Genomic DNA, 19,084 nt, shown 5'->3' on the forward strand with positions numbered 1-19,084 from the left:
TTTTTAAAAAAAGAACAAATGATACTATAACAAACATATCTACCACCCCCCCAATAAATGCTAATATGTAAATTTAATATTGGAGATACAGTTCAAGTCCTCCCCCCAGCCCCATTTACTTCATCTCTCCTGGAGGAAACAATGACTGCTAATACTTTACTCCATATACGTAGTATCTTATTTAAGTTTACATAAGCAAAGGAGAGATTATTTAATAAACGGTACTGAGAATACTGGTTAAAAATCAATGCTCTGGCTTTGGCTGATAGTTCAAGTAATTATCAGCTAAATTATATCATTTGCAAATTGTGAACCCTAAAGGTACAGCTGTTTATTATCCCTTGATTTTTAAATCTATGTAAGAAAAAGTTCTTATCCTAAAAATAAAATTCCTAACATTATTCTTTAATCTACTTGCTAGAAATTATCATAAGAAAATAACTAAAAGGGCTTCCCTGGTGGCGCAGTGGCTGAGAGTCCGCCTGCCGATGCAGGGGACACGGGTTCGTGCCCCGGTCCAGGAAGATCCCACATGCCGCGGAGTGGCTGGGCCCGTGAGCCATGGCCGCTGCGCCTGCGCGTCTGGAGCCTGTGCTCCACAACGGGAGAGGCCACAACAGTGAGAGGCCCACGTACCGCAAAAAATAAAAAAATAACTAAAAGAGGGAATTCCTTGGTGGTCCAGTGGTTAGGACTCCACGCTTTCACTGTCAAGGGCCCAGGTTCAATCCCTGGTCAGAGAAGTAGTAAGATCCCGCATGCCATGTGGCATAGCCAAAACCAAACCAAAACAAAACAAAAAAACCACACTAAAAGAAAAAGAATTTAAATAAAGAACATACCATAGCTAAAGTTCACCAGTTTTCTTGGCCAGCCAAAAAGTAGAAAATAAAGACCAACAAAATGATATCATTCATTTAATTACCTGAAATTTTAGCTTCTTTAAGCTTTCTATATTAATAATCTTTTTATATTGATATTAATAACATTAAGAGAAATGCTATTCCCTCAAATAGGTCCTTCTAAATTCAATCTCGACTCGATTCTTTTAATTAGTCATTTTAACATATACAAACCACCTAATTGAACAGTAATGTAGCAAATGAAGGATAGCAACGATCAGAATCTCTGAGATAACTAAAGATCACAAAGCATTTTAGGATGATCAAACACAAACTTTCAAAGATGATGTACTAAAGAACCAGACAATATGGAATTCACCAGTGTGTTGAATGGAGGAATGCTTCAGATAGGTCTTAAACAACTGGAATAGAAGCAGAAGGATGCTGGAAAGCATGCAAGGCAGGATGATAAGTACAGGCAGAATTATAAACTAAACAACATCTGCTCTGATCTATCAGGCTGGGTCAGAAGAGTCATGTTACAATAATAAAAGATAACAATGTATTAATTATACCTCTACTTTGTTCCAGAAAGGATTTAAGCTTATAAGTATATATTAAAATGTGACCAGATAGCATTAAATAAAGTCAGACAGATAAGGTGAGACACATGAGTATAAAAATAAAAACTGGAACCCACCTTCCATAGAATGGAATTCTTGCTTTGGTTGCATTCTGTTTTAGTTGGTCAAAAGCCCCTATGAAATAGAGTTAATGAGTCCTCAAACTTGAAAATACAAATTTCAGAAACAATTTTCAAATTTGAACACAATACCTGCTCTGAATGTGTCTGCACATATCAAACAGGTCTTCCAACCTTTCCTCTGGTAGTAATATGCTAACTGGGAAAGGAAGATTTTAAAACTGAATAAATACAAATTTATTATACATGTAATTGTTTCTATTTACACTTGTTATTTACTTAAGGAGTAAAATAAAACTGCTCATATTCTCCTAAAAGTAATATTATTAAATTCTGAGTATAGAAAATTTCCTAAAGAGTTTAAATTCTAAGTGCCATACAGTCACATTCGAAGGATATAAAATGATGAAGCAACAAATGATCACGGTAAAAAATGTTATTAACGTTAATTAAAAACAAACAATAACATAACCCTCTAAGAAATAATTTCCTCTTTTTTTCTTTCCTAACTATACAAAGTTGAGGCTTGTGGAGTAAAATCTGGTAACAAAGTTGAGTTACCCAATTATGGAGGAAGGGGTGGTATAATGAATTTAAAATTAGCAAAAAGATATGCAAAATGAAGATTCATATGTATTACACTGGGTGAGACATTGTGAAAAGGGAGTCTTGAGCCATAGGAGATAAGGTAAACTTTCCACGTTCACTTCTCCAAAAATCATATCCTCATCTCCTTAAAGGACAGGAACAGTCTTTTTGGTAAAAGAAACAGCATAGTTATATAGAAGTCTACCATTCTTGCAAAAAGCTATCACGAGAAAGACTATGGGATTCTTTGCTCTTATCCTACAAAGAGCTATTACAAAAACATAATAGATACATCAAACAACACAAAATTTTAAAGGAACAACACTACAAATCCTGACTTTAACGTAAAACTTGATTTATACAAACATATCTTCTCCATGACTTTGTTTTTTTTAATTAAGTATAATTTACCTTTGAACATGTTGTTGTTTTACCACTCCCTTGCAATCCAACAAACATGATCACATTCTGTTTTCCTTTAGTGGGTGTCCATGCTTTAACTCCAGGGTCTACAAGCTACAAACCAAAAACAAAAATAAAAATAAAATCAGGTTAACCTATGCTTACATTCAAAACCCCTCTCCCCACAACTTTTAACTTGAAAAAGTAATTTATAGACATTTAAATATAAGCGGCAACCATAATCCTACCATTCTAATACAACTCTATTTCCCTTTGTACACACGTAGTGAAATTTAAAAATTTAAAATAGTACACTGTGAAGTCATAAGCAAGCCTATACTCCCAAACCAATTCAGAGGTAAGGATCTCAAAATATTTTTTAGAACAAGCTGGAGTGTGAATGTGAGACCAAGTTTGAGCCAAAGGAGCAATCTACAACAGCACTGCAGAAATATAAAATATATGTGCAGGCCACATATGAATTTTTAAATTTCTAGTAGTGACATTAAAAAAAGTAAAAACAAGTGATATTAATATTTTATTTAACTCAATATATCTAAAATATTATAATTCAACATGTAATCTATATTTAAAAATTAATAAAATATTTTATATTCCCTTTTGCCATGCTAGGTCTTAAAACTTGACATGTATCTCCTACTTACAGCACATCTCAATTTGGACTAGCCACATTACAAGTGCTCAATAACCACATGTGGCCAATGGCTACCATATTGGGACAGTACCTATCTTCATGTTCAATTTGACAAATGTTTATATATGAACAAAATTACAAATTACATGTGAAAGACTTTCCAGGTCCGTCAAATATTAAATTCTCCAATGCCAAAGATGTACTGTTCTATAAAGTTATTATATTTATAAAGTGCTAGTAAAAAATAATCACTAATTTTATAATGACAATCAGTGGAAAATTAAGGCATTCATACATATATGGACAGTCCCCAAATAAACAAGCATGAGGCATTTTTAAAGTTCATTTAAAAAAATAATTCAGTTCCAAGTCAGTTGTTCGGAGCTTGAAACCTGTATCTCCATATGATAATAAAACCATAATAGTAGTTAATGTCCTAGGACCAGATGACATAGACCATATTTACAACTATGTGTAAATAAAGTTTTAATAGAACACAGACATGCCCATTCATTTACTGCTTCTGTGCTATAACACCAGACCTGAGTAGTTGCAACAGAGACCATATGACCCACAAAGCCAAAACTATTTGTTCTTAAGAGAAATTTGCTGAGCCCATGCTAGATGATACCATAAAGGTTACATAATCCATATTATACGTGAATTTCAAGGAAAGCCATGTGGTAGAAAAGGGAGGAAAAGAAAACACATTTTGTGATCTCCCTCCCAGGCACAGGGTTGAAATGAACAAAATCTATCTTAAACATAAATCCACTGCCCTTCCTCCTAGATCCTTTCAGAACACTAATGCGGCCCCATATTCACCTCCATTCTCTATATCCCATGGCAGAATCACTCAGCTCTCTATGAACCTACTATTTGCAACCTATAAGTTTTATTGAATAATGATTTTTTAAAATAAATATATCTTATCTTCCTCCTACATCCTAGAACAGCAGTACTGAACTTTCATACTCTATATTACATTAAAATCTGTTATTCTATCTTGGACTTTGAATCGATCTTATCCTGGTGCATGCTTTTGTAACATCATACATTAATCACTTACAGAATATTGGTTCACTCAGGCAGCTCTTCCATTGTTGACACATTTCACTATACAACATCAAAACATTTTATTTATTAATATCAATAATGATCTCACTAGAAAAGTTAAATATTGGGACACTGTGACACTCATGGTGGAGATTCAAGCTTCTGGTTTTCACCAGAAAGCTGGAATTTCATTACTGGCTACAATACCGTTAGTTATTTGCCTTAAAGTGACAAGCTCACTTTATTTACTTTGGAGAAAATATCTGCCAAAGGCCCAAGTGTAAATAACCACAGATTGTCTGTTGTTCATTCATGTAAAAATGGCATTCTATGAAAGAAGTGGCTAGCTCAGCTTGCAATCAAACAATTACACATTTGCTTTCCTCAAGACAACCATCAAATTTCAGTACACAGCAACAGGGCTTTCTGCATACTTCCCATTTCATCACACAAAATCTTATAAACACATGTGTATTCAAGGGTCAAGATTTAATACTACTAATAACCTCTACTGCTCCATCAAAGACATTCTTAAATGAAACTGGCTTTTTTTTTTCCTTCACTGCAAGTGTGTGGGAGGAAGGAGTTCAATGACTACTAGTATAGTTTGGTACCACTGCCTTGATTCATGCTAGGGAGTTTTACCCAGTGGTTTCACCCACCATTGCTTTTGCAGTAAAGAAGGCTGAAAAAACGCAAATAATGTCTTAGTGTTATTATGAAAACAGTTTTGGCCTTGCTTTTTACACCACTGTCCTAGACCATGAGCTTCTGAGTATAAGGCCCAGTCTTTTTCATCTTTGTTATCAGCAGTATTTGGCATACTGCCTAGAATAAAGTAGGTACTCCGTAAAGCCATCTTAACAAAGCACCTGATGCTCCAGAATTGCCGAAAGATTCCAACCCCTAAAAATAAAAATGTTCACTCACCCTGTGCTGACCTCTGGTGTTAGAAGAAAAACAATCTGGAAATATTGTGAGGAGTTTGGAGATCAGACCTGGGTCTACCACTAACTGTCTTACTTTTCTCAACTGCAAACTGAGAAGGAAAACTGGATAAATTTCCTGACCTCTTTTAGGTTCTGAATTTCTTTTTTTTTTTTTTTAATAAATATATTTATTTATTTTTGGATGCACTGGGTCTTCGTTGCTGCATGCGGGCTTTCTCTAGTTGAGGCGATCAGGGGCTACTCTTCCCTGGGGTGCGCGGGCTTCTCATTGCAGTGGCTTCCCTCATTGCGGAGCAGGCCTCTAGGCACGCGGGCTTCAGTAGTTGTGGCATGTGGGCTCAGTAGTTATGTCTCGTGGGCTCTAAAGCACAGGCTCAGTAGTTGTGGCTCACAGGCTTAGCTGCCCCATGGCAGGTGGGATCTTCCCAGACCAGGGCTCAAACCCGTGTCCCCGCATTGGCAGGCAGATTCTTAACCACTGCGCCACGAGGGAAAGTTAATTAGTCTACAGGACTAATTAGTCTACAGGACTTAATTAGTTAATTAAGTCCTGTAGACTAATTAATTAGACTTAATTAATTAGTCTACAGGACTAAACTGAAATGACACAACCATCCAAGGTACTAGACTTTTTCAAAGTACCAATCAGCTCTGCTAGAACCAAAGGAGTTAAGTGAAACTATTCACACAACATAGGGAAAAATACTCGAGACCACTAGCAGATACCTGTTGCTCTTAAAAAATTTTTTTTAGTTCCTTTCTTTTTTTCCCCTATGACTGGACTCAAACATATTTTCTAAAGCTCTAAGACTCTCATCATAATTTTCACAACAGCAGCAGCAATATCAATTCTAAGGTGAACAGGGCAATAGGCTATATTTACAACTTGCAAAATAAAACTTCACTAATTCAAAATTGCTTAAAATCTAGGCAAGAATAGGGATATTTGATCTTTTCAAAGGGACTTTTTGACACAATGAAAGTGAAGAAAAGAACTCTTGCCAAGAGTGACTTTCTGTACAAAAGCAAGACACTCAATAGGCAAAACTTGATATTAAAAGAGGATAAACTCAGAGAGGCTCTTCCATCAATTAATATATAGTGAAGTTTTACTTTTTGTAACTTGGCTTTGGCATTTTTTTGCAGGAGTAATACTGGCCTTCATACCTGTACTCAGAATTTTGTATTCAGGAAAGCCTATGATAAAAATAAGCCACTTCAGAAAAGTTAATAATCTTTCAATTAATATTTTTAATACAGATAAATATTCTATAAAAACACAAAAAAGTATTCTGAAATAGTATTACTGTTTGCAGTGCTAATGTAGTGAGTCTACAGAAAATCACAGCACAAGCTAGATATACTTTTACCTTCACAAGTTCTTTAAATACTGCGTGCTGAATCATTTTTCTTTTGTTAAGACCAGATGCCATCTCTTCAAGATCAATTGCAGACCTTCAGGATGATGGTTTTTGAGGGTAGAAGGGGGAAAAGTCAGTTAAGGCACTCTAAAAAGAAAATTAGCTTTTGCCCCAAAGAATGTAAGAATATTCAATCATTCATATTAATAGTATTCTAATTAACATGCATACAATTACTACAGAGTCATAAGTCCATACCATAAAGAATTTACCATGAAATGTTAGATGTAAGACTTTTGTTAGTTTTTCAAGGCTTTCTTTTGAAAGTCCAAATATTAATTTGTCCTCATATTAATGTAAAGTATTGATTTTATTTTTCTGGCAGCATACAGAATTTATACATGTTTACACCTAGCAGAAAATAAGACTACTTCCTGTAGTGTAAATGCTTAAATGCTAGTAGTTCTCTATTTAGTACCCAGTCTGACAATATGAAAAGGAGGGATGGCCTGAGCACGACAAGGGCTAGGATTCAGGCAGCTAATCGAGATGCCCTCAATTATTCTATGTGCCCTGTCCCAGTCAGTGCCCCTCCCAATTAACACAATAACTGAGACCACACACGTTACTCCTTTATTCAAATATGGACAGAGAAACCAAAAGGGGACAAAAAAGAATATAATTCTCCAATAATAAAGGAGGCTGATTAATGTCATCTTTAGTCTGAAGAGGATTAAAATGGCACCACTTCTCTATGATGCATCTAAATTGTTAACAGGCTTTTCTATTAAAATACTATACAGTATACGATTGAATCCATTCAGATAAAGGAGTAGTAGAATGGAAAGAAATCCATAATTAAATGAAAGCCACATGTAGTTTATTCTTTGAACCATCATAATGGAAATGTACTATAAACAAAGTCTTCCAACATATGAGTTCTGTTATTTCCCAGTGCTGTATAGAAAAAACATTTCAAAATATGGCAGACTTTTCTAGTTAGCTCCTCATCCCAGTAAACTATGTTTAGTTTTGCCTGTTTTTTACTTGATTAATTTAACTTACTTTACATTTTCTCTTAGTTGCTTCACTAGTTTAATATTAACATCTGCTTCCAATAATGCTGTACATACTTCTTTTAGCATAGCATTTAACACCTGCAAGTAAATAAATAAAAACTTAAAATGCCCATTGTATCATTTAAACCATACAAAAACAATGATTGACCAGTCATCATATACTACCATAACTTAATATTAATAAAAACAATACTATACCATTGGGGGGCGGAAAGGTTTTCAGTTAGCCTTCGAGAGAGAATCTTACTAAATGTCTAGTCATTTTGTCAAAATAAGACATTTCAGGAAATTCCCTGATGGTCCAGTGGTTAGGACTCTGAGCTTCCACTGCAGGGGGCAGGGGTTCAATCCTTGGTAGGGGAACTAAGATCCCACAAGCCATGCAGCACGGCCAAAACAAAAGACATTCCACTTTGTTTTATTCAACCAGGTATTAACCGTCACAATTTTATCCCTACGTTAAAGTAATAATAGGAAAGACGATATACAAGCCAAAAAGTTACTACACAATACATGTTGCCATTGAAGTTTTCTATGTCATTGAATTCCTGTTGCTGATATGCAGCACTGTATATTCACAACATCTGCTTAACTGGACTATCATGGAGGAAAATGTGACAAAAGAAAATGACTCAGTCTGACCTAGCAGCCTTACTACTTCCACTCAGAGCAGAGGAACAAAGTTGAAAAGGAAACTATCCTCCATTAATAACTCACTATCATCACATATTTGTTGAGGTGCAAGGCACTGTGGTTAAATGGTCACAAGCTATAAAATCTCTAAAAAAAGATGAGCCCTTAGCTGCTCATGGAAATAACTGTTTACAGATTAGAATGTAAGCTCCGTGAGAATGGGAATTTTAGTCTACTTTGTTTACTGCTATAGCCCTGGTGCCAGCAAAAATGTTTGCAAAAATGTAGGCCCTCAATTACTTCTTTTTTGTTTTTTGTGGTACGCGGGCCTCTCACTGCTATGGCCTCTCCCGTTGCAGAGCACAGGCTCCGGACGCACAGGCTCAGCGGCCATGGCTCACGGGCCCAGCCTCTCCGCGGCATGTGGTATCTTCCTGGACCGGGGCACGAACCCGTGTCCCCTGCATCGGCAGGCGGACTCTCAACCACTGCGCCACCAGGGAAGCCCCTCAATTACTTCTTGAATGAATTCTCATCATCAACTTCAGTCATATGTCATACAGCGGCTTATCAGATTTCTCTATCCCTCATTAAAGGGATTGATAAAAATGGAACTGATCTCTCATTAGAGGGATTTCTCCTTGTTAATTCCCTAGTAGCAAGTACCAAGAACAGAGAAACAACTGCCAATTCAAGCAACATCTGTTATTTTACTTCCCACCAACCTCTTCTCCCTGGTCTCTTTCTTATTTTCCTACCATAAACACAAACACCATAAGGGTTATGCAACAGGGAAAACTGTTTGGAAAGCTGTTGTTTTATTTGTTCAGAATTTCAAAGGCTAAACAATGGTTTAAATTATGGTTTATTACTTAATAATAATTATTAGAAAAAGCCTTGGAATTAGGAAAATTATAAAAATAGGAATTAGAAAAAAGGTTCTAATCCTGTTTCTTCCAATAAATAAACATGTGAAACTTGACTTTCCGTTGCTGTTAAATGAGAGGCTGAACTAGCCGAGCTCAAAGATGGTCCCCAAATTATTTAATTCCATTAGCTTATTAAAGTGTTGATATCAAATTCTATCTTAGAATTTTTTTAAACCTCCAAGTTAGAAAGTACTTTTTATCTATTATTTCATTTGATCCTTAAAATCATCTTGAAAGGTAAATGCTATTTTCTCATTTTATACATTAAGAAATCTGAAGCTGACTTGCTCAAATCTCTACCATTTGTTTAGTGGGATGCTAAACAAGGTCTTCTAAAACCAAATTCAGTACTTTCCCATTGGTACCACAAAATATAAAGTATACTATAATCTTCTTTTTTCAGTTGACAAACCATTAAGATACAATGTGTGGAGAAAACAATGGGAGAAAGAAATACCTTAAACTTAAAATAATAAAACCTGGAGGAAAAGTATTTCAGATACCATATAAGGAGTCAGCTTACAAAATTTCCAAAACAAATGAATGAGGATTACAGAGGAAGTGAATCACTGTAGCCAAGATGGAAATACTAGCCTTTTATAAGAATGCTAAATAAAAGTCAAAGAGAAAAGGTCAGATACATGCATGCCTAGTCAAGAAGCAGGATACTAAAGTTTTAGGCCTATGTCAAGAGAGAAAGCAAAAGTATATTTCCAGGTCTAAGCCATTTTCAAAATATAAAAGGTACATCATTATTACATGTAAGTTAAGGTGGTTTTTGTTTTGTTTTTTGGGGGGTAATTCATTACTGAAAGTTGAAATTAAGACAGTTGATTTCTCAATAAAAAACGCTATCTAGTGTATCCATTTCTGGGTTTTATCTACTGGTATTTACATAGAGATTACTAATCATCCACCTCCAATGCTAGTGATGATGTACAATCACATGTATTTTACATATTTTACATACCTCTTCATTGATGATGGTGGCATTGCTCAATGAGCGTAATGCTGATGTTATTTTTCTTCCAAGGTCTGCTAGTACCATCCTGAAGACTTTAAGACGTGATTACAAGAAACTCTAGGAAGGAAAAAAATTAAAACATCTATAAACAATCAACACCAGTTCCCATAACTGAAGACTTCTAAAGAAGAGTTAGTTCAAATTAAAGTACTCTAGTGTTTAGATACTGTAACTTCAACTTCTATAGCTTCAACCTACATCTTCAATACTGTCAGGTCCAGAAGCTGAAGCTACCACTTGGTTATGATGGCTTATATTTGAATACCTAACTGGAATATTCTGTATGAATCAGCAAATTTAACATGTCAGATAATATGCTTTGAAGAAATGATGACATCTCAAATTAAATGTATTCATTTTGGACATACCTGTAAATATGAATAACTGACTGATGTGTTATGTACATTTTTAAATGAAAAAAAGGGTGAGAAAGACAAAGAAAGAAAAAGGTGAAATCTCCACCCAGGAATATTGCCTAATTAAAGGACAACTATTTTGATTTATGTTCTAAGTGAAAAAAAAAAAGTTTTAAAATTAGTAAATCACTTAACTTTTCATGCACATTGCATTATCTCATTTCATTCTTCTAAAAACTAAGGAAAGAGGTGTATTATTAAAAAGCTGTTCTTGATTCCCCAACTCTAAAACAAGATAACCTCTAAGGCCCCTTCCAGCTCTAAAATGTTACAGTTTTTATAAAATAGGTAGATGTACCTATTACACGTAAGTCAGGATGCAAGGACTCATGGATGGTAAGCAAGCAAATATGACTGGTATTTCCTGCCCTCAAGTTGCTTACCTACTAGCTAGCAAGACAAGGCACATGAATAGCAGCAAAATAAAGTGAATCTAGGAATTCCTCTGCCTGACTGCCTTCTAACTGGGACATAGGCTTTCTTCTGCCTTCAGACTCAAAATCAGCTCTTCCTGGGTCTCAAGCCTGCCAGACTGCTGACTAGAAATACCTGATGCAACTGAAAAAATGTACTTACCATAATTTTCTGTTTTTTACAATTACATGGTTACGTAAGCTGGAAGAGCAACCACTTCGTAGAAAAAATCCAGAACTTTTAACTTCTTATCCCATACTCATTATACCAAATTATTATCACATAAGTAAATATTCTTCAGGTAAGAGATAAGATTCAGTTATCTGATAGGTGTTTCAGTTTATCTCCTTTACCACTGCATTACCAGGAGTAATATAATCCTAATTATGACACCACAATTAGCTTTTTTAGAGATCATGTCATAAACAGATCATCCTCCATTTTATTTATTTATTTTTTCATTCTCCATTTTAAAAAGCTACACCAGTTAACTCTTATCTTCCCATGGTGGCTGGCTCTTTTAAATTAAAAATTAAAAAAATTCTGTGAAGTTTTCCAATACAGTTTTCCTACGTAAGTACTTATTGGTAGCATATTTTAAAATATATTTGCCTGATTACAAAAACCTACACTTCAGTAGGGGAATAATATCTAATAATACCTTTTATTAATACAGTGTTTCCCCTGCAATTTCCAAGGATGTGTTTCTGAAAACTCTGGTATCAAAATTCCGTTCAAAAACTCAACGACTTCCCATTTCACGCAGAGGTAAAGTCCTCAGAATGGACTATAAGGCACTCTCCTCACCCTCCCCAAAGGATTCTGTTACTTGCTGCTGTTGCTACACATTTCCACCTCAGGGCCTTAGTACCAGATGGCATGCTCATACTCTGGTTAACTATATGGCTCCCTCCCTCATCTCTGTTGGACTGCTGTTGTCCAGATGCAACTTCTCAATGAGGCCTTCCCTCATCACCTGTTTAAAACTGCAGCCTCCCTTCTCTTCATTTTCTCTCATTGTTTTCTTACCAATTAACATGATTTACTTACAGCTAACCCCTGAACAAAGGGAGGTTAGTGGCACCGACTCCTTCCACAGAAAATCCACGCACTGCTATCTGTGCCTCAAAAACAAAAAAACTGACTCCACCCAAAGGCAGGAAGCGGAAACAGTTTGGATAGAATTGACTCAAATCCTAGTTCTTATGATTCCACATATTGTGATCTCTAATTGAACACAAACTTATCCCCACACTTAATTTAAAAGTCTGTAAAATGAAAACACAGGTACTATATTGAAAAAAATCTGCACATAGGTCTACCCACGCAGTTCAAACCCTTGTCGTCAAGGGTCAACTGTATATTATTTGCAGTCTAGCTCCCTCAACTGAAACATAAGTTGCATGAGGTCAGGGATTTTTGCCTCTTTTGCTCTCTTCTGTGGCTCAATGCTTTATTTATCTTCAGCCTATGTAGTAAGCCTTTAGTAAAAATGAACCTTATGGGTGAATGATGTATTTAAGACCTTAGGGAAAAAGCAAGACTAGGGAACCAAAGTCATGAAAGGCCTTACAAATATCTCTCAAAAGACCACTAAAATAAACCAATGAAGATAACATGACAAATCAAAAAAAAACAATGACCTAGATAATTGATATTGTACAATTAGTATTCATTTGCCTTATTTATTATAACTTTTCAGAATTTCCAACAAGATTCTTAAAAATTAACTTCGCCTTGTTCTAATATGCACACTAAAATACAAAATATCTTTTTTAATGTTAATAGCTAACCCTATATCTCAAATTGGAATAATTTACTGTTTAAGCACCCTCACTCAAAATTCTCTCTGCTAACTGAAAAGATTTATAGAAGTAATTATGTGTATACCTGTACTAGTTTCACAAAAGAAGAATCTCTACTTAGATGGCACTGTTGGAAAGGTAAGGGATTACTATATAGTACTTCATATAGTTTAACATCTATTATCTCATTCCACCCTCACAACAATTTTACCATATAAGCAGGTGAAGGAATGGAACAGCCATTCCCTACAAAAAAAGCATAATGACTTCCTACAGTCCCTTGGATACAGAGCCTTAGGTCCTAGAGTATGAATGATGGATGCTTTAGACGATACAGTTGAATACACCTGCTGGCGAACTCCTGGGATGAATTTTGCTGCTGTACTACAAGAAAGGAAATCATATTTTGAAAGCAAAGATGCACATTCCTCTTCATAGAAGAGTAATAATTGCAATGTCCAGAAAGAACTGATAAGTACCACTGCAATCAGGACGTGCAAGGACTAATCTTGGCCCATCACATGTTCTTCTAACAGGAGTCTGGCTAAGAGTTGGATTGTGAGGTGATGGAAACAGTCTCAAGTTTGGGGTGCCCTAAATAAGTTAAGCACAGGGCCAAGTATCATACTTACCTGCTGCAGTGTGAAGTACTGGAAAGAGCATGGGCTTTGGAGTCTGACAAACTTGGATTCAAATCCCAGCTTTGTTACATACTGGCTGGGTTACTCTGGGCAAGTTACTTAATCTCTCTGAGCCTCACTTTCCTCACCTGCAAAATGGAGATAATACCATTATCAAGGTAGTTACCCTGAAAGGTTGTTGTGAGGATTAAATGAGACAATATGTATAAAACTGCCTGCAAGTGCACAGTATATTAACTATTATTTTCCTTCCTTTCTTGAATGATATCAACTGGCTCTCCCTATATCGTTAACTGAAGTGTGAGTAAACTGGAAATTTTCTGAACTCTACTAAAGTGACTGTCCCACTACCCAGGAATCACTCCCCCAGAATATTTAACATTTAGTGTGAATTACGTGTACCTGGTTATTATTCAATAGAAGCTGGAGTGTCCAAACAGCCACTTTTCTCTACATAAGCAATTAAAAATAATACTGCCAGAACCTTGCCCGATCTGAGATTATACAAACAGATCCTAACGATTAGAGATTCCAAATCTTATTATAATGAAAATGCCTATTAAAAAGTTCTTCTAAGCCCTAGTCAATGACTAACTTATTGGATCAATATTAGACTAAAGAACTAAATATACAAATATACTATTATTAGTAAATGTCTTTAGAAAAATGACTTCTATATTATATACTTTTCTATAAACTAGTCAATAGCCCAAACCAATACTTGCTTTCCTGACGAAATATATATGTGTATATACATATGTGTGTGTGTATGTGTGTGTATGTATATATATATATTTTTTAATTCTGCATAGCATATGTATTCATAGTCTAGAACCACAGAAAAGTAAACTATTTAACAAAGTGGACTATTGGTATTTTATTTGGTAAAATGATTATATCTGAATAACTAATATAATGTTAACGACTTTAAATTTAGGAATATTTTTTCATTGTGAATATACTTAGTCCTCTAAAGAAATAATTCACCTTTATGTTTTGTGATTACAAGAGGATACACATTTTTTATAAAAATTCAAACATTACAGAAACATTAAAGGTAGAAATATAATTCCCCTAACCCTACCCCCTCTTTTGCCCCCTGATAACCACCAATAATACTTTGGAATACATTCCTATAGATTTTATTTTTTATGCATATAATTTAGGCAAATTGTCATAAGAATTATGGTTTGGGGGGAATGAAGAGGAAAGAAGAAATGAGGGAAAATCTTTTGTAAATATGCTTGCTAACGCTAAAAATATGCTTATACACAAAAGCCAGATTACAAAACTGCATATATTGTATTTTGTATAAACTAATATCCAAAAAACAGCATTAGCCACAAAGGAAATGTAAATCAAAGGCACAATCAGACACCACTTGACCCACACTGAGATAGCTATAATAACAACTGTTGGTGAGAACATGGAGAAATCAGACCCTTGTACACTGCTGGTGAGAATGTAAAATGGTACAGCCCTTTGGAAGTCTGGCAATTCCTCCAAATTTTAAACGCAGAGTTACTATATGACCCAGCAATTCCACTCCTAGGTACATGTGAGAAAAAGGAAGACACACATTCACACAAAGAATTGTACTTGAATGGTCATTAGCAATATTATTCATACTAGCCAAAAAGTGAAAAAAAGCCAAATATCCCTCAACTGATGAGTGGATAAATAAAATGCGGTATATCCACCAAATGGAATATTATTTGATAATAAAAAGAGATGAAGTACTGACACATGCTGCAACATGGATGAATCCTGAAAGTGTTAGGCTAAATGAAAGAAACCAGTGACAAAAGAATATACATGATTCTACTTATATGAAATGTCCAGAAGAGAAAAATCTGTAAAGAAAGAAAGTGGATTAATAGTTGCTTAGGGCCTGGGAAACGGGGGAAAATGAGGAGTGAGTGTTAGTGGGTATGGAGTTTCTTCATGGAGTGATGAAAATGTTCTAAAATTGATGGTGGTGATGGTTGTATAGCTCTGCAAATACACTATAGACCACTGAATTGTACCCTTTAGGTGAGCTGTATGGTATGTTAATTTTATTTCAGTAAAACTTTTAGAAAATAATAATATTTGTCACCTCTGGATGGTGAATAACTAGTAATTTTTATTTTCTAATTTATATCTTTTTGCAATTTTCAAGTTTTTGGTAATGACTAAGAGTATTATTTTTTGTTAAGGGGAAAATTAATTATTTTTCAAAATGCTCTGTGAGAATTAGAATGATATTATACTAGAGGTTGAGATGGAGTTGTGACTTTTATTCATTTTAGTCACTCATTAAACACCTACTATGTGCTCCAGGAATTGTACCAGCATGAGAAAAGTTCTAACTCCAAATCAATAAATTACATCAAGTTAACAAAGACAAGACTCCTCTGTTAATTTCAGAAGATAAATTATGCATCATACCACCACTGACTTCCCTGCCTTATTTTGCACCAAAGTAGTATCAGGAAATATTCTCTTTATTAAAATAATTGTTTTCGAATTTAAAACTCATTTTAATATTAAAAGGTATACCAAAAATTCAATAAGCAACAATGCGTAATAACTCAAAAACACTGGGAATCAACTCTTTAAGATACTTTTTGGCTCTCAAGTCATTCATAAAAAGAATCTTTATGTAAACTGTTACCAAGAGGAAAATTAAAACAAAGTCAAAAGAATTCCTTGGAAATAGTTTGCCTTGAAGTTGAAATAAACACAGACTGAAAATATGGATGAGGAGGGATGAGGCATATGCCCAAGCGATGGGTAATTTCAGTGACATTCAGCTAACACCTGTCAGCTAAAAATTAAATACTCAATTAGAATCTCTAGGGATGGTAACATCACAAGATTACGGGGGAAGTGGCCTCATCTAAATTCATGATTAGGAGAGCAAAACAAGGCATCTACGTTTTGAAACACTTCACTGGCTATACTGATGTGCAGCCAGGGTTAATAATCACTGTATGAAGCAACACTCCTCAAGGGAAACAAGAGAATGAAACACCTGTTCTATAATTTAAAAATTAGAGACAATGTAGCAAATGCACTGAAGGGAGAGCAAGGAGACTATATACACTAAGCATACTCCAAAAGTCTATTCAAGGGATGTGGGCTTGAAGAACATGAGGGGAAGGGGCTCAAGCCAAGGGCTAACCATAAAGCAGAATTTATAGGACCCTAATGACCAAATGGTTATGGAGAATGAAAGAGAAACAGAGGCAAAAATGACTCTAAGCCCTCTAGTTTGACTAACCAGGTGGCTAGTGATGCCATTAACCAATGAATGGAAGGCAAAAAGAGAAGCTGGTTTGAAAGTTAAAGAGTTAATACAGAGGGCTTCCCTGGTGGCGCAGTGGTTGAGAGTCCGCCTACCAATGCAGGGGACACGGGTTCGTGCCCCAGTCCGGGAAAATCCCACGTACTGCGGAGCGGCTGGGCCCGTGAGCCATGGCCGCTGAGCCTGCGCGTCCGGAGCCTGTGCTCCGCAACGGGAGAGGCCACAACAGTGAGAGGTCCGCGTACCGCAAAAAAAAAAAAAAAAAAAAAAAAGGTTAATAGAGAAATGATTCAAGGGGCTTTAAAGGTTATTTGTAATGTTCTTCTACTAGGTTGGATATTGAGTGTTCATTTTATTATCCTTTTAAAAACTGAACAAATAAATATCACAAAATTCAACTAAAACATGGGGCCAAAACTCAAAGATACACTAGGAATCCCTGCTTTTATGCACTTTTGTGCGTAGGACGTATGTCATTTAGAAAGGGAAAAAAAGGAAGGTGGAGAGAGTGAGTTTGGTTTTAGACCTATTGAATTTGCAGAAACTAAAGAACTATTTCATGAAACAGAGGCTAGAGAAAAAGATGTGGAAATGGTTGGCATACCAGGATAATACCATGGAAGTAGATGAGAGCATTTGGGTTAGAGCCATGGTGAAGGGCCAACCAAAAGGAGAAAGTCACCTAAGACTGAGAATAATCAAAAGGATAGAAGCTTTTACTAATTCCCTTTCCCTCTCCGAAGGCATTCAGAAGCAAATCAATTGAAAACAAAGAAAAGCGACCACTTAATGGGTATCTTACTGTATTCCAGTGGCAGGTCCAGAATTTCTAGACAGGTGGAGTTACAGGAGTAATCACTTTGAAGGAGGGCTTGAAGATGTTTTTGCACAGTACTTCATATTCGGTTGGAAAATACTAATTGATCAGATCAAAAATCAAAGGACAGAGGTTTGAGGGAAATATTTCCCCTCCCCTTTGGCACCACCACTGCTGTATTCTGGGCACTGTACCAAACACCTTACCTAATCTTTCATCTTCATACTAAGCTTATTAGGTAGATGAGGAAACTGAGGCTAGATCAGAATAACAACTTGCTCAGGGTCACAAATCTCCTAAGTAGCACACTGTCATCTGTGTTCCCATAGCTCTCATGGCTCTTTATGCCTTACTAGAATTTCTCATTACTCATCTTGGTGTGATGTATATTTATGTGCCTCTCTCTCAGCGTACTGTTAGCTCTTCAGTGCCAGGGTTCATGTCATTAATTTCTGTATCACTATAGCTAAGAATGAGTAAATATTTTGTTGAATGAAGCATATGAAAGAACTAGGTGATAATAGCATCCAGGACGCCAATAGGCGAAAGAGCTTCAGGAAATGGTTAGCAGCACCAAATGCTACGGAAAGAGCCATCAGTATACCTTAAGTCGTCAACGGCACTGAACTGGTATCCCTTATTCATTTTTGAAAGTCTACTATCGGCGGAACAATGTGTTAATTAGTCACAAGTTAACATGTAAAAATAAAATCTGGTACAAGTCAAAAGATTTTCGGAGAAGTAGCCACATCTAAATCCTTGATCACGACAGCAAAACAAAGTCAAGCCTGCAACTGCTTACGTTTAATTTGGCTCGGGTAAATCTGAAGACAATTTTAAAAGGGTCACAAGCGCATCTTTTAATAAAACTTCTGATGGGAGACACGAGATGAAAAAGGGCCAGCGCACCTCCGTCTCGGTGACGACAGCCGGTGGCCAAGGACGCCGTGTCTAGCCCCCTAGGCAGGGTTAGGGCTGCCCCTAGCTGCTAGTCGGTAGTGTTGAGCGGGAAAAAGCAGACACTTACCGCAAAAGGTACCGCTACAGCCGTGACCCAAACGGGCCGGGGAGTCCTTCGCGAAGCCCCACGCCGTGGGAGGAAAACAACGAAAGCGGGGGTCAGACAGACAGGTGCTACCCCACATAAACTAGGGCCCCAGCGCCCAGCACCGCGACGCCAACTCCCACCAGCTGGAAGACCGATGACTGCCACCGAACCTTCCGCCCTATGTGGTAACGTCACCACACGGCGTAGTCCAGCCTTTCATGAAGAGGATACACTTCCGCTTCCGGGGCACCCGCCGCGTTCCTTCAGTGCGTTTACCGAAAGGGTTTATTGAGATGTTTCTTTGCTTTGACTGGCTTTTGACATTCGTTTTCTATCGCTCAATAACTGCGGCATTAAAGTTAGTATTAAGATAGGAAGCTCTCTAGGGATGCGATCTCAGGAAAGAAGTCCAGCCTCCAGGCGCCACCTTAA

At 36.4% G+C, this 19,084-nt stretch overlaps 1 protein-coding gene across 3 annotated transcripts in view; it reads right to left on the minus strand.

Moving 5' to 3' along the window:
• The window catches only part of SRP54 (signal recognition particle 54), a 46,209-nt gene extending 27,365 nt beyond the window's left edge, over window positions 1–18,844 (minus strand). Inside the window, exons 1-8 of one of the 3 annotated variants that reach the window (XM_079915093.1) lie at window positions 18,632–18,844; window positions 13,490–13,626; window positions 10,169–10,279; window positions 7,623–7,714; window positions 6,567–6,651; window positions 2,545–2,649; window positions 1,678–1,744; window positions 1,543–1,600 (exon numbers count right to left, since the gene is read on the minus strand). In XM_079915093.1, coding sequence (XP_079771219.1) covers window positions 1,543–1,600; window positions 1,678–1,744; window positions 2,545–2,649; window positions 6,567–6,651; window positions 7,623–7,714; window positions 10,169–10,246 — 485 coding nt within the window. In that variant the 5' untranslated portion in view covers window positions 10,247–10,279; window positions 13,490–13,626; window positions 18,632–18,844. Of the gene's footprint in view, window positions 1–1,542; window positions 1,601–1,677; window positions 1,745–2,544; window positions 2,650–6,566; window positions 6,652–7,622; window positions 7,715–10,168; window positions 10,280–13,489; window positions 13,627–16,882; window positions 17,243–18,631 lie in introns of those variants that run through there. The other 2 variants (XM_079915092.1, XM_079915094.1) reach the window with 2 other exon arrangements.
• Window positions 18,845–19,084: the final 240 nt, after the last annotated feature.

Source organism: Stenella coeruleoalba (genome assembly GCF_951394435.1).
Source record: "Stenella coeruleoalba genome assembly, chromosome: 2".
NCBI lineage: Eukaryota > Metazoa > Chordata > Mammalia > Artiodactyla > Delphinidae > Stenella > Stenella coeruleoalba.